This window comes from Carica papaya, chromosome 3 (genome assembly GCF_054855325.1).
Source record: "Carica papaya isolate Zhongbai chromosome 3, ASM5485532v1, whole genome shotgun sequence".
Taxonomy (NCBI): Eukaryota; Viridiplantae; Streptophyta; class Magnoliopsida; order Brassicales; family Caricaceae; genus Carica; species Carica papaya.
Window position 1 is genome coordinate 12,314,278 of NC_142311.1, and position 16,778 is coordinate 12,331,055.

General features: G+C 34.4%; 3 protein-coding genes across 3 annotated transcripts; 1 reads left to right on the forward strand and 2 right to left on the reverse strand.

Moving 5' to 3' along the window:
- Positions 1–585: 585 nt before the first annotated feature.
- Positions 586–5,253, reverse strand: LOC110821862 (FK506-binding protein 2-like). Its single transcript, XM_088215850.1, has 6 exons — positions 5,093–5,253; positions 4,887–4,936; positions 4,289–4,351; positions 2,343–2,433; positions 2,161–2,265; positions 586–948 (listed from the first exon to the last, which is right to left on the reverse strand). Exons 1-6 carry the CDS (start codon positions 5,154–5,156, stop codon positions 830–832), a joined length of 492 nt encoding a protein of 163 aa, XP_088071976.1. The 5' UTR covers positions 5,157–5,253; the 3' UTR covers positions 586–829.
- A 681-nt stretch (positions 5,254–5,934) lies between these two features.
- Positions 5,935–7,910, reverse strand: LOC110821861 (Tetratricopeptide repeat (TPR)-like superfamily protein). The gene has a single exon (XM_022051831.2). The coding sequence runs from the start codon at positions 7,878–7,880 to the stop codon at positions 6,654–6,656; it is 1,227 nt and encodes a 408-aa protein (XP_021907523.1). The 5' UTR covers positions 7,881–7,910; the 3' UTR covers positions 5,935–6,653.
- Positions 7,911–9,246: 1,336 nt separating this feature from the next.
- LOC110821866 (O-Glycosyl hydrolases family 17 protein) lies at positions 9,247–11,313 on the forward strand. Its single transcript, XM_022051839.2, has 3 exons — positions 9,247–9,652; positions 9,747–11,048; positions 11,151–11,313. The coding sequence occupies exons 1-3, from the start codon at positions 9,604–9,606 to the stop codon at positions 11,186–11,188; spliced, it is 1,389 nt and encodes a 462-aa protein (XP_021907531.1). The 5' UTR covers positions 9,247–9,603; the 3' UTR covers positions 11,189–11,313.
- Positions 11,314–16,778: the final 5,465 nt, after the last annotated feature.

Here is a 16,778-nt window from a genome sequence, read left to right on the forward strand (position 1 = left end):
CCCACTTTGCGTATGACAAATTACATAAAGAACTGTCATTAATTTCAATCCAAATCCCACAACATCTTCGTCCTGGTCATTCCATTTTAATCCCCTTCATCTGTTTATTTAAGAAAGCATCTTTCTTTTTGTTCTAATAACTTATTTTGAATAAGCTTCCTTCCTAAAATAATGCCCTCGGTATTTTGTTGGCTGCCCGATCTGTCAGTGCTCTAGTGGCTCGTTTCCTTCAATGGGATGAAGTAGTTGACTGACAACACATTTTAAACAAGTCACAAAGTCTTTACTTTTTAAACAAGTCACAAAGGCTACCAACTCCAAATGTTTTTCTTTTAAATGAAAATTGAAAGAAGAAACAAACTATTAAGGCTGGAGATTTTCTTACTGGCCACCAAAAGCATTGTCCAAAAGTTCATTAGTGGCACTCAGATCGTATGACACCATTCAGGGGCCAATAAGCATAAGTATTAAATGCCAATTCTAACTTAAACTTCTGAAGGGTGTCACAAGTTCTAATCATAACAACTCACAAAAAACAATACGTGACTTTTGTCATATTACCTTGTTAATGTACTAGAGGAGACAAGGCGCAACCCATAGTTTTTTCTAATTTCTTTTGAAGTACGTGATTAATCCAAACTTACAACAACAATTTAAACTTATGACATCCATTTATTTAACTATTTGAGGTCAGCCAACTGTTACAACCACCGGAGATAGAGTTCTGCCTACTTAAAAGAAACAGTCTACTACTGTCAAAAAAGCAACCAGGAAATGATACCTTAAACTAATTGAGTTTTGAGAATGGACTAATGAATTTGATTAATGATCATAACTCATCATCAGGGTCAGTTGCTTTTCCTTCATTGTCAGTATCAGTTGCTTTTCCTCCACTTGTTTTTCCATTCACCGCAACAAGCTCTGTGTCGAATATCAGTGTTGCACCACCTGTAGTTTACAAACAATTCCATGTTGCATTAACCATATTCTATAATCCAAAAAACAAAACCAAGTAGTATAAAGGCAGAGAAGCAAAGTAATTAACTCAAATATAATGCTTTAGGCTTTAACTTATATTATACGGTACAAAACCATCAGTTCTTATCATATACAGTCAAATAGATAGTTCTGTACCTTCTAAACTTGAATAAGCACAATAATGACCAAATCAGCCTTGCCAAAAGCGATAAGCTACTAACACTATATTTGAATTAAGGGATGTGGAGAGAAACAAAAGGAAATAAAGGGATGTTCAATCTTCTTTTTCAATTGTTTGGATAAAAAATAAAAATTAGTAAAGAGAATGTAGAAATTGCAAGCATTCCTCCCTTTACCAAGACTAATTTTTCAATTCTTCTAAATTGGGAAAAGGAGGAAAAAGGAAAAGAAAATTTCAAGAATTTTTTTTTAGTTTATTCTATTAATGTTTAGTCACGCTTACTCCTTCATTTTCAAGGAGCACTCCTCTACTTGAAAAGGGAGAATTCTCACCTCATGAGGTCAGGTGGAATCTAAAAGAAACTAATCAAATTCGGAAGTATTTTTAAAAGAAAGAAATTCCCATTGGGAGGTAGGTAATGTATGCTGAATGACCATTGACTTTTTTCTTACCTAAAGAAAGAGTCACATTATTAGTCTTAATTTCTAATATATGATTTATGATTATTTCAGTAAATTATTGGATCTAGTTGGCTTTGACTCTGCTGCTCTTTCCTAGAACTGCACGAGGTCATCAGTGTGGTTGTTCTGAATAGGCATACTCGCACGTGGATTAGACCTCATTGAATGACTTAATCAGTCACCCTTTCCCTCTATAAAACATTAATTCTTCTTTTCCATTAGAAGAAACTTTTTTTTTTTTCCTTTTCTCTTTCCCATCTTCTACATTCCTTTACTAGTTTTTAACCAAGCTTAGTGTAAATGACTTCAATCAGAGCATCACTAGCAGGGCAGGAGTTGTACTAACCCTTTTTTTTTTTTTTTTTTTTTTGAAATAAGCAGTTTTACTAACCCATTAGAGTAAACAAAAGCTCACTGTTCGCTACTCATGGCTTAGGAAATAGAGATCATCTAATCACTGCCATTACAAAAAGAGACATAAATTTTCTCTTTGAAATAAACAAGAGATTTACATAATAAAAGGAAATGAGAGAATATTACCAGGGATAGTGGGTGGAGCACCCTGCTCGCCATAACCAAGCTTTGCAGGTATTTTCAACTTTCGTTTCTCACCAACACACATTCCCAAGAGTCCTTGGTCCCATCCTGCAAGGGAATTTTTTAGGCATCTAAAAATTAATAAATTACTGGTGTCTTTAAAACACAGAACATAGTGCACACACCTTTGATTACTTGACCTGTGCCAACCTCAAACTCAATGGGATCCCCCCTTTCAAAACTTGAATCAAAAACAGTTCCATCAACAAGTTTTCCCTGTAAGATCATAATGGTTACATGTTCAATATTTTTCTTTCTGTATTTGCAGCAAGAAAATGTACAGTGATTTCAAATTAAAATTGAGAAGTCATAGCAAGCAGCATGACATAAAGATACCCTTGAAAAAGACGATGTTACAGAAACCAAAACAGCTTATGGAAAAAGCATGCCCTACAACAGAAACATCCATGAAGCACAAAAAAGCCAAAAGCCTCCGGTAATAATAACTTCTGTAAAATTATTTGAAATCCAGGGGCTGGAGAAATTAATTAACAAACTAACAAACTCCTTTTTCAAAAATTCAAGAAAAGTTCATACTCACAGAAGCCAGAAGTGAATATACAGATGAAAAATTCAGTCACTTGTTGACGCTGATAAAAATTTCTTCAGAATAACAACCATCTCACATGGCATTCATGCCCAACAAGAAGTTCCCCTGCTCATCCTTTGCGGAAAACTATATGTATCTTGCACTGGTGGGATAAATTATTGCAAGGGATTAGAATTATGATTGGTTAGTACAGGCCCCTCTGAAGGATTACCAAAGATGCAAGACCTGAATAGATTTAAATGTATGGTTGGTAGAAAGTGAAGTGAGTTTAGTTGGTTGAGTGAGTCTAAGGATAGTAGTGGCCATTATTCTGTTATTCTGCTACAGCACGACAAGGCCTATTAATATTCAAATGTCAATAGAATGTAGGGTCCAGCAAAGTACTTACCGAACAAACACTCTTTCTCTCTCTCTCTCTCAATCCTGCTCTTATTCTCTTATTCTCTCTCCCTACTTCTTCTCTCTATCTCTCTCATCCATCTATCGTCACAGCTAATGTCCAAGGCTCTTGACAGATTGGCATACATCAGATGCAAAAGCACCATTCTTTTAAAGAAAAGTATGACAGCCTACAGCAAATACATAAGGGTTTTGTCCTTCCCAACAATCAACGTTCACGTAATGTGATACTAATTTTATGCAAAAGCATTACTGTCAATGGATAAGGTAGGCATATGGAAAGCCTCTTTTCCTATTTGCAATTTTCACTGTACGTGGATATTAAGAGTGAGATGTCCTAATTGGTTTTCCCTCTTCAAATTCATATCTTTATGGAAAGCCTCTTCCCCAACTCACAATTTTCACCACACATGGCTATGAAGAGTGAGATGTCTTGATTGGTTTTCCCTCTCCAAATTCGATCTTTATGATATATAAGGACCATCCTCCTGATAATTCCTTTTCTTAAATATTGGTTGTTCTAGTGATTCTTTTAAAAAGACATAGCTGAAACAGTAACAACATCAACAATCTATAATTCAATTAGCTATTCCATGTGCTTGGTTGAAGCTCTGGCTCGAAACCCTTGCCTGGGAATTGCAGTGACAACACAACTTAAAGAGATGGATTGTCTGATATAATTTCTTTTTTGAAATAAAAAAAAGTGCCATCCTAAAAAAATAACAAGATATTGCTGTATCCTAAAAAAATATAAGCCAATAACTAGTTTACTAAAACAGTCACCCTTAATCCCCATCATGCCTGCTTATAGTTCCAATGTACCATGAAGCTACCTTCACAAGATATTGGAGCAAGTTACTTGCAAACCTTGAACAGAAAACATTATACTCAACAAGCATATAATTACTAACTCCAGTTACTGCAAAAAAGAGTGCCGACCAGAAAAGGTTTAATGAATTTAAACATAAAATTAGACAACTTAACATAAGCCCAGCAACAGAGATGGTCATAAGACAGAGGTCATCATGTCTTTAATTCTTCCAGAATGATATTATTTTGAGAAGAAAAATTATTGAAAAAATTAAAATAAGCAACTGAATCGGAGGCTTCAAAGAATCTCACCCGATAGTGTACTTTGACTTTATCACCTTTATGAGCCTGGAGTTCACAAGATGCAGGCTTATGCTGTAAAAGTTAAAAAGAAAACATAGAATAGAAATAAGTAACAACTACGAAACAAACAAATGATCATGTTAAATAAAGCTTGAGAAAGAAATACTTGCAGAGGCATCCATGCAAGAATAATGCATTCTACTATAATTCTAGAATATGTAAAACTAAAATGAACAAGACAAAAGGAAGGCAGACATCTAATAAAACCTAACGAAAAAAGAAATGGCTTATATGTTGAGATTTCTATCTTTTAAACCGTGAAAAAGAAGGTGCTTTATCTTTCGTATATAAGACGCTTAGGTTAAAAGAAAATTAAGATTTCACCGTATAATTGTTTTTCTACATTAAAAAAAAAAACGATAAACGTGTTACTGTAAAAATTTCTAAAAACATGAAATCTTATACCTTCGTCTATCATCAGAAATCAAAAGTGAAATCACTGAAATGAAAACTAAAATTAAAGTTCCACAGCTTTAAGAAAATGAAATCTTTCAAACCATAGAAGCATTTAAAGTTCATAGCTAAAGCGAGAAAACAAGCAGTATACCATAACGCCGATCTGCAGCTCCGTTACATCGCCTGACTTCTTCGCATAAGCTTAGATAAATAAGAATGAAAGACATTAGTGGAACTAAATTTCTTTGAAGTCTGAAAGAGATCATGACTTCTAATAGGTCCTTACAAAGAGAGATCAGATCTAAAGAAAAAAAATGTTGACATAGAATATTTGATACGAAAGAGATAAAGCAATACCAGGTGATGAGAGAACAAAGAAAAACAAAATAGCAGCGAGCATCAGCGAACAGTGGAAATGCATCTTGTCCAATTCTATCGGTCTCTGTCGAATTTTCCTACTTCTACCTGTTTCTGCCGGGTGCTGCTGCTTCCTTCAGTTTATATGAACGGTGATAGTTGGACTTGCTTGATGGGCAGCCTATAGGAAGTGAGGGTCAAAGCCCATACATTATACACCTGCGACATTTTCGTCACTAGCGCCAACTGTTGGATGAACAAGAATCTGACCGGCCCGAATCAATTCGAATTATACTTTTTTCAAATTTGGTATCCTAGATTGAACTAATTCTTAATTTTATTCAGATTGAACCGGGTTAAGTAAAAAAAAATCGTAAAATTCAATTTGATTTTATGTATAACATATTTTTTAGTTTTAATTAAATATATAGTATATATGGTAATTTAGTGTACATATATAAAATAAATTTTTTAACTTAAATGTATATATTTTAATTTGAAATATAGATAATATGTTTATATATAATTCTGATAGAATTGGATTTTATGACAAAATTTTGATGGAACTAAAGTAAAATAAAATATTGATAAATTATTGAGTTTTAATTCAAATTTTAATCCATCCTTCTTCACTCATTTAAGGTGTGATTTTACAAGACTTGGTTGGAGAAATTAGGCATAAACAACCTTTGCATACTATTACAATCAAGTACATACATATACACATAAATTAAAAAATAAAATACATATATTTTTTATGTAGGACACTGAGCATAAATTCTTCATACCTTGTTTTAGATTGTTGGTTTCTTCAGGGTGAACGTAAAAAATTGGAAACAAAATTTATCCTTCCACACAAATAATTCATATGAGATTAATCATTAACGACGAAAAGAATGACCTTCAAGTCCTCACAGAGTTGTACCATGTATTACCAAACATGAGATAGATCTTCCAAGAATTTTGTTGGAACAAGCCAACTCATTTCGAGAACTTACTCTTTATTTGCAAAGAATTTTGGGTCTGAAAATACAAAGACAAAGGTTTGATCTTTGAATACATACATACCAATCTGCATCTTAAAGTCATATATCCAGCAAGATCTTTCATATCTTAAACACTTAAGCTTGGGTAGTAGAAGAAAAAAATTGCAAGACTCCTCCAACCTTTACCAGGCTACCAATGTCTCCAACAATTTCAGACACGGTTTGGAATTTTGAGCCGTATAAGATGTGTCGTTCACCAAAACAAGTTCTGCTCGATTGAGTCATCTATTATTTCAGCACATCATGTTTCTAGTTTTGTGCTTCCCACAAAAATCCCAGATGATGACCTAAGCAGAGAGAGAATTCCGTAAAACCCAAGTTTTCAAAACATACCAAAATGAGTTAGAAGAGCTGGAAGCATGGAATGAAGTCGTTAGTGGAAGACCTCAAGAACCACCTAGTATGGGTTCCATCAGTCATAAGTTCACCCACAAACTCTTGAACTTTGTCGGTTTCTACTGACTCGGTCATCATTGTATCACTGTTCTAACATTTCTCCTGTGGCTGAAGAGCCACTACTCCCTGTTTAGAAAATGCAACTCATTCAACAAAATCTTGTAATTCTTCTGACCCATCATGACATCCCTCTTCCTCCATTCCTCAAGAAAGGCAAGAGCATCATTCCCCTTCCCTTCCCTGCATAATCCTTCTAACAACGTCTTGTATGTCAGCAAATCCGGAGCCATAGAATTACCCAACATATCAGACACAGCCTCAATTGCATCCTCAAATCTCCTCTCCATTGCAAGACTACATATCAAAATCATGTAACAACTACTAGGCGCCACCAATCCTTTTTTCTTCATTTCCTTGTAAAACCCTAAACCCTGCCCTACTCTCCCCTTTTCACACAATCCCTTCATGATATAACCATAACTATATGCATTTGGCTCACATCCATATAAACCCATCTCACGGAAAACCCTAATAGCTTCATCAAGCTCTAGACACTTAGCATAAGCCTTAATTATCATATTCAACACCAAAGTATCCGGTATAATCCCTAAGGATTTCATTTGCTTGGTTAACGACCTAACCGCGTGGAGATACACATAACACACAGTCAACTTATTAAACCTTCTAAGCAACGAGTTCAACAGCAAAGTGTAGGTCTCAAGAGTTGGCTTACAGTGATCAGACCCCAACATTTTCTTGTAAATGTCAAAAGCACGGTTGAACATGAACTTGCGGCCGCAGCAGAATCTAATCATGTAGTTGTAGAGAGGGACGTTGATTTCGCAGGCTCCAGCGAATACCTCCTCGATAAGGGTCTCCGCTTGGCGATAACGCTTGCCGGAAGCGAGGAGTTTGATCATGGTCAGATAGGTGTCATGGTTGTGTCTGTAACCGCGCTGCTGAGCCGTCCAGCGGAAGATGTCAAGGGCGAGATCGGGGTCCAATTGGGCCCGCAACGCCTCGTCGACGTCGCAGTGGGTGAAGCCGGGTTTGAGTTTGTGGATCCATGTTTCGAACTGGGTTTCGAGTGGAGTACGCGTTTGGGTTCGCACGGCGGCTGTGGGTGAGGAAGGGGTGTCGGGGTCTGTGGTCTGGGTTGGGGAGGAAGAAATGAAACGGTGGAGATAGAGTGACGGGTGGGTGAGGGGGTGGGTGGAGGTGGAGATTATGATGGAGAGTGGACGAGAAAGAAGATTGGATCTTTTGAGAGCGGAGGAGGCGAGCAAGCGATGGAAGATGGCTGGCATTGTCTGGTGCGATTGGGCAAACACTGAGGGGTGAAACATGGAAGATTTAGGCTGTTATTATGGGCTGGGGAAGGTTCAACCCAAACGATTTTGGGCCTAGTGAACTTTGCCTTTTGTGGGTGAGTTATGAAATTATTGGCTTAGCTTAGTGGTGAAAAAATGTTTTCTTTGTTCTTTTTGTGGAGAGTAAGTGGTGGAAAACGCTTGTATGCTCAATAATGTAAGACGCATAGAATTGGGGCTATAGATTTCCCCTACCTGATTTCTTTTTATGATTTGTTTAAGAACATGAAAATAAGACACTGAAAGAACAATTATTTGTATTTAATGGTATTCAAGTATGGAGATGTACCATGACATCATATATATATTTTTTTGGAAAATATATGTAAAAGTGCCTTACCTACTTTACTTTTTTTAGGTATAAAAAATTTTAGATTTCGTTCGGACTATTTTAAGTAAGAGATTTGAGTCATTATGAAATGTTCTCTTCCACTTAAAATTTACTAAATTATCATAGAATATATTTTTTTATATTAAAATTTAAATTCATTACTTTTAAATAAAACGTATAAATTTTAACATTTACATCCCGTTGTTAACAATTAATTAATTAGTTAATTGATTGATTGGTCAATTGTATCCATATAGAGTGGCCGACAACATATATATATTTATTTGTTTATCTCAGTATGGAGAACGAAATACTGTGTTTCATCTAGAATTATTAATTCTTAATGTGTTGTAAAAAGTAGTATGTAGTTTTAAAAAAATAATTTGTTGAAATTTTACCGACTTGGAAATCGGGCCCGCACGATCAGAAAAATAAGCAGACGTTTCAGAGCACTTCTTTTTGGGTGGGTGTGAGAGAGAAATCCAGTAGTAGTAATAAAGTACCCGTCCAAACCAGCTTCCGCTCATGTGCTTTCACTTCAACGTTTCATGCTTTTAGTAATAGAAAGTAATAATCCATCTTTCCTCTTCTCGGCCGAAGAAACTTCCTCATTTTGGGTTTTGCTTTTTTCCACTACATGCTTTATATATATATATATATATATATATGCACACACACCCACAAACAATACACATGTCACCCATCCGATGAAATATTTTTTTAAAGAATGTTTTAATAAAAGAATTTGATGATAATCACTCTGATTAGCTATAAACTTAATTAGTTTTTATTTACTTCTCCACTCCGTAGACTCACAGATTAATTTCGAGAAGATGCGGACAATAAATTTAATCGTTGAGAAAAAAGTGTAAAAAGACAATTAATGAAAAGGCCTAAACCCACAACGGCTATAAATTTCTCTCTTCGTACAGCTCCTACTTTTTCTGGGTATTTATATATTTATTTCTTCCTTCAACTTTTTCTCTCTCATACTTTACTCACCCCTCCCAAGAAACGAAGCAAAGTCGAGGATCTCGCAAAAGAGAAGGCCCACCCACAATACCACTGATGTAATGTAATGCTGTCTCTGTTCTTTCCTTTTATCCTCCCAAAAACTGAAACGAATATAATAAAGTGAAATTCCTCCTTAGATTTCCCTCTAATCTTCACATTCTTATTACTGGTTCACTTCACTTCACTTCACTTCAACTCCCTCCTTATCTTAATCCTTTCAACTCATATTATAATTATACGTGACCTCCACTCAACTCTCTCCCTTCTTCATTTGCTGCTCTGCCTAGTACCTTTTTTTCTTGTTTAGCCGGATTCTCCAAGCTACTACAGAGCAGAAGCAGAGGAACAAGGAGGATGGATGTTGTTCCTCTATTCATACTCTTTCTCTTTATTTCTCTTTCAAGTAAGTTTCTTCCCCTGATGGTGAGATGCTTCCTGTTCTTTTCAGGTTTCTTTTCCCTGACCAATCAAAACCCATATATTTTTTTTTGTTACAGCTGCAGAGATCTCAAGCAAAGTGGGCGTTAACTATGGTGAGCTAGGAAATAACCTGCCGTCTCCTGCACAGTCGGTGGAGCTAATCAAATCGCTGAAAGCTTCAAGAGTCAAAATCTATGGTGCCAACCCGGACATCCTCAATGCTCTCAAGAACACCGAGATGCAGGTTTCTATTATGGTACCTAATGAAATCATCGTCAACGTCTCTAAAAGCCAAGCTTTCTCCGATAACTGGGTCCAAAACAATGTTGTCCCTCACTACCCGAGGACCAAAATCCGGTATCTCCTCGTCGGCAACGAAATCCTCACCGACGGCGCGCCGGAAACGAGATCCAACCTCGTACCAGCCATGCGCAGAATCAAGAATTCCCTGAAAACCCATGGAATCCGTAAGGTGAAAGTAGGTACCAGCTTGGCAATGGATGTCCTTGAATCGTCATTCCCGCCGTCAAACGGGACATTTCGGTCTGATATTGCTCTTCCGATAATGAAGCCGATGTTGCAGTTCTTGAACCGAACCAAATCGTTTCTTTTCGTCGATGTCTACCCGTATTTCGCTTGGGCAACGCAACCTCAAAACATCGATCTGAACTATGCTCTGCTCGAGTCAACCAACATTACCATCACTGACCCGGTTTCAAATCTGACCTACCACAATCTGTTTGACCAAATGATAGACGCTCTAATTTTCGCCATGAAGCGATTAGGATACCCGAACATCCGAGTTTTCCTCGCCGAAACTGGTTGGCCCAATGGCGGGGACTTCGACCAGATTGGAGCCAATATTTACAACGCCGCCACCTACAACCGAAACGTAATCAACAAACTGACGGCGAGACCGCCCGTGGGAACCCCAGCACGACCCGGTTCGGTCCTCCCCGCATTCATCTTCGCCCTTTACAACGAGAACCAGAAACCGGGTCCGGGCACGGAGCGACATTTCGGTTTGTTGTACCCGAGCGGATCCTACATTTACGAAATTGATCTGTCAGGACAGACGGCGAAGTCGGAGTACAAAAGGCCACTGCCGTCGCCGGACAACAACGAACCGTACAAGGGGAAGATATGGTGCGTGGCGGCAAAAGGGGCAAACACGAGTGAGTTAGCGTCGGCTCTGACTTACGCGTGCTCTCAGGGGAATAAAACTTGCGAGGCGCTCCAACGCGGGAGGGCGTGTCACAAACCCGACTCAGTTATTTGGCACGCGAGTTACGCGTTCAGCTCATATTGGGCTCAGTTCAAGAAAAGTGGAGGTAGCTGTTACTTCAATGGGCTGGCTACGCAGACCATTAAGGATCCAAGTAAGTCAATGCATTTTAGTCTATTCCATTAAAATTAGGGAAGAGAGTAATTCATACTTCAAGACTTGTAGGTCAAAAAACTTACTTTGATTCGCATTTCAGGTTATGGATCCTGCAAGTTCCCAAGCGTGACTCTTTGAGGAAGGAGAAGTCAATAGTCTTTTTCCCCCATTAATTTCTTTTTAAATTTTCGATTTTTTCAATCTTGATATTTTTGTATTCTTACTTGAGTCATGGACACAATTAACATCTATTTTGCTTGAAATCATCTACTGGTAACTAAAATATTATTTTTTATGATATTATGTAGTATCATATTTATATTAATAACTTAAACAAAAATTTAAATTAATTTACATTGTCGGGGAGGTCACCAGTTTGGTATATATATTTGTGGTGACGACAGCTTTCGTCATTCACTTTTCTAATATTAGGCTTCTTGTGGGTAATAAAGTGGAGGGGGGAAAAAAGGAAAAGGTGCCATGTGGGTGGTGCGCTGCTGGCCCAACTCGGATTCTTTTTTAATTATTCTGAAAGTGATTTCCTCAGAAACTGCCCCGCACGACATGTGAGAATGTTACTCTGGATTTTTCTTTTTCCTTTTTCACTGCTTCAATTAAACTGGAAGATACTACTAAGAAAATAACGTTCCTAACATACTTTTACCGGACTCAGAGATCTTGTTTGCTCGATGGCTTTAAGAACAAATTGGAAAATCCCCTTTATCTGTTTATAATCCAATCGAAATGTTAATCATTTAGAACGACTGAGTTTTTAGAAGTATAGGAATGAGGTCGGATGAAATATAGTTTGATTAAAGATGGGTTTGATATGAGCAATTTAAACGATATTGAACATGTTGATTTCAACGGGTTTAATGAATTAAAACCTATTTAAAAAGATCGTATGGAAAAATGATTATTTTTGTTAATTCGCTCATTAATCAAACACACCAAGAAGTATTTATAGATATTTTATCGAGATTAATGATAATGGTAAATTAATTAACTTATACATATAATATAAACTTATTGAAAAAATATTGCATTATCAATCACCATTGATAAATATATTCATGTCTCGTACATTAAAAAAAAACACAATTATGTAAATAAATAATAGGACATTTATATAATAATATTAGAGAAAAATTGTTATTTGACAAATAAAAATATTAGATATTCTTTATTTAATAATATTAAAAATGTTGTTTACACATAATTCAAAATTACGAATTTGATAGAGATTATTTAATGGGGATGGGAAATGCCTTTTCCATGACCACTACGACAACAGTCAGCTTTAGAGCAACCTTGATGGTAACGATTAGTCGCAACAGGAAGAACATGAGGATTTTGGTGGCAACTAAGAGGTTTTGGTCCCGGTTTTAGACATGGATCCATAACTCACATATCAATCTATTGAGTCGCTGTCATCGTCACCAACATGCTCATCATCAAAACAAACAAAACAATCAATATCTCTTTTTTCTCTCGGACACCACCGCCATCTTTTCACGATTATTAGATTCTCTCTTTGTATACTTTTACTTGCTGTTGCTTGATTTTTTTTTATGAATGATTTAACTTCATTTTATAGTGTTTTTGTTTGGTCCAAATAAAGTAAATAAGGTTAAATTTAACAGATAATCGCTTTCATAATCTTAAAAATTAATCGCTGTAATCCTCAAGAATACACAAAGATCTTATCCATTTTCTACGGATATCTTTCTTAATTAATTTATGATCACTTTTTTTTTTTCTTTTAGAGGTAATTAAAGAACATTTGACTCAAAATAGAAATTGACATGTTAAGATAGTAATTAATATAATGTTATAATAAGTATTTATATCATATAATTAATCATAAATGTGTGATATTTTTCTCATAATTATGAGCTTAAAATACTAGTTAAAAACTAGTTAAAACTATTTTTAAAGAATTACTTTTTTTTTTTGCAATAATCTAATGTTAAATTAAAAAATTATAAACTCAGTCAATCATTTGAATTAGTACGGACTCTGTCAGTTATTTCTTCAATTTCATACTTTGAATTTTAACAACTTATTAAATTAAGAATTGGTGAAATGGAAGATATCTTTATAAGTTAATGTATAAATAAATTAACAATTAAAATAGTTCTTAATTAATCAATACGTCTTCGACAATCCAACCATATCTTTTTTCTTGCATAATTCAAATAGTATTGATCTAGTGCTGGTGTCTCTACAAATTTATGGAAACAAGTATGTTTCTTGCAGTAAAGTGATGGTAATCACTCTCTCAAATAAAATATTTTAGGATTTATCAATAGATCTATTATAAAATTTTATGGTTCCAATCAGAATATGTTCAATTAATGGATTCGCAACAACTATATAATAATTTCTTAGATTCTAAACTCTATATTAGAAGAAATTTCAAAGAACTCTACTTTTTTTGAGTTTATGTTTGAGATTTGAACCAAATATTTGTGAAGTTATTTGTGGAAAATGCATGTATGGAGGGATTAGTGAACTGAATTCTAAAGGGAGTATGTTTTATCTTTTCTCATGAGATTAAATGATAGTTTATCTCATATGAGAGGATAAATCTTGTTTATGGATCTCCTTCCTCCCATTAATAAAATTTTCTCTCTAGTTTTCCAAGAGGAATGATAATGAGCTAATAATCCTAGTTCTACTTTAAAGCTAATTGAACCATATACAAAAGTGACTTTCATAAATAAAGTTTTTAAAAGCCTAGTAAAAATAAGAATTCGAGAAAGAACATGTCTTCTGGCTATCGACACTATTAACCAAGTGATACAAACAAGGCTAAAAACACTTAAGATACTCAAAGAACATCAAAAAGTGACTTGGAACAAATTTCAAATGATGTAAACACAAATAGAGTTCTAAACCTAGAAAGTTTCAGCGAACCAGTAACAAGATCAAAGGCAAAGAAGTTTAAAGAGTTGCTCCAAGTTTTCATTCAAAAATATATGGATGATGGGCTGACCAATTGTAGAAAGTTCAAATATGAACTTTTTGAACAACCCAAATTTGTAACTTTAATTGGGTTTAAATGATTTGAAATAATTTGGGCTTGTTTGAGTCTTATTGGTAATGGGTGAATAAGCCTTGTGTATGGGTTAGATTAGTTGAGTTGTTTTATTCTAGTTTGAGTTAATTAAGCCCATATAGTCAAGTGTAACTCATTTTGGGCTTAAGTCTTGTCTTGGTGTTATTACAAGAATGAGCCCATAATTATATGGTACCACAAATAATTAGTGGTGTTGGTTAAGAAGATTCGAGTTACAAAGAGTTACATAGCAATTACATGCCTATAATTAGCCTAGTTATTGTTGGAGTTACAATTGTAATTATTACATAATTAACCTAGTTATTATGGGAGTTACAATTGTAGTTATTGTATTATAACTTATCATTGATTTCTTTGGCTATAAATACCAAATGAATTCTTCTTTGTGGACATCAGTTATAATAAAATATTTCAGAATTGAGTTGAGAGCGTTTTGGCTTTCTTTTCACTTTATGCACAATGTGTTGATTTGGAATATAATTGTTATCACTTGTATTTCAATTTTGATTTCTTATTTCAATTGTTCTTGGTGCTTGTTTGGATTTGGTTAGGGGATATCATTTATCTTTTTTGGGTTCTATTTAACTTCTACTATTTGGATGATTGAACAAATTTGATTCCTTTTTACTTGTGATCTAAATTCTATTCTAAACCGATTGAAAAGTTCTAAAGTTCAAGCAAGGGTCTTGGGGTTCCGCATCACTAGGTTATGATGCAAGTTGCAAATAAATGAAAGATAGATCTTCTAAGAAACCCAGTAAAAGATAGAGCTCTCGGTTTTGATTTGAGCAATTTAAGCCATATTTAATCTATTAATTTCAACATGTTTTGTGAATTAAAACCTATTTAAAAGGGCTATGAGAAAAAAAATGATTATTCTCGTTAATTTACTCATTAATTAGACACAACAAGTAATTATAAATACATTATCAAATCAGTGATAAGATAAAATTAATTAACAAAAACACAACTAATTAATCAATTTACACCTCCAGTATTAATCATTTGCAAGTACGTTCTTCTTCATGTATTAGATTGTATTGTAGGAAAGTAATACAACTGACGGTAAAAATAGACACAATTGTGTAAATAAATAGTAGGATATTATATAACAACGCAAGAAAGGTGATGGAAAGAAAAGTTGTTATTTGGCAAAGAACAACAAAAGAAATTCTTCATTCAGTTAAATTCAAATTGTAATTACTAAAAGCATATAGTTACTGATAGAGAACCCAAAATTAAGAATTTGATAAATATTATTTAATGGGGATGGGAAATGCTTTTTCCATGACCACCACGGCAGCGGTGGATTTTGGAGCAACCCCGATGGTAAGGGTTAGCCGCAACAGGAGGAACATGAGGATCTTGGTGGCAACCAGGAGGTTTTGGTCCTGGTCTCAAACATGGATCCATAACCCCCGGATCGATCCATTTGGCTGACGCCGCCACCAGCAACGTGCTCATCATCAAAACAAACAACATAATCAATGTTCGGTTTTTATCGGACACCACCGCCATCTGCCCACAATTATTAGGCTCTCTCTCTCTCTCTGTATATCTCTAATTGTTGTTGTTTGATTTTCTTACAAACGATTTCGGTTCATTTTATATCTAATACAAGTAATTCTGTTTTGTCTGAATTCACGGAAACAATTTAGATTTAGTAAATAAATTTTCTTAATCTTTAAAATTAATGGTTGTCATAATTTATAAACTCATCCAATCGTTTGTATTTAAGAAAATGATTTTTAAAGATAAACGGAAATTTTGGAGAGACAGCCACCCACTGCAAGTTAATATTCACCTTAAATAATATATAATTCTTCAATTTCATAATTCGAATTTTAGTGACTTAGAAAATTAAGAATTACTGAAATGGAAGCTTCCTTTGTATTACATACATGTTCGTGTATAAATAATTTGACAATTATAATAGTTCTTGATTAAACCATTCCATCAGTTATGTACTAAAATTAGGGACTTTTCCAAAATTGGATTAATGCATTCTAAAAATGGATATCTAAATGAAGATTTTTCTTGCAAAAATAAAAAATAAAAATATAGCTTGTACTAATTCATTGAAATATACAAATTAATTATTTTTGTGAAGTTATTAGTTAATTAGTTAATCAATTAATTAATTAGTTCTTTTCTATTAATGAGTTAATTAGTTATTAATTAGTTGTTGATTAATTTACTCCATGATTAACTTTCGCAATATATCAATAGATACCCATTATTGAGTAATTAATGAAAATTGTTTTTTTAATCAGTGTTAGAATTAATTTTTATGTATTTATCTTTAGATAAGAAATTTATATTTACAATTAGTTTTAAAGTATTTATAGAAAATAAAAAATAAAATATACGTTTTTCAGTAGTGAAATAATCTTTGATACATTTCGAATCTACATGTATTCGTATGTAATAGAATTTTTAAATAATTTAGATGAAACTAATCGGAACAAAGAAAAAATAAAACTTGTTAAAAATCTCAGACCAAAAAGTAAAATAAGAGGTAGAAAAGCAAAAGATAAAATTGATGGAAGCACGTGACATTTTCATGCATGATACAATAGTTAGCATGTAACAACCCGAACCCACATATATATGTACACCCCTAAATAAATAAAAGAAAATGTGAAA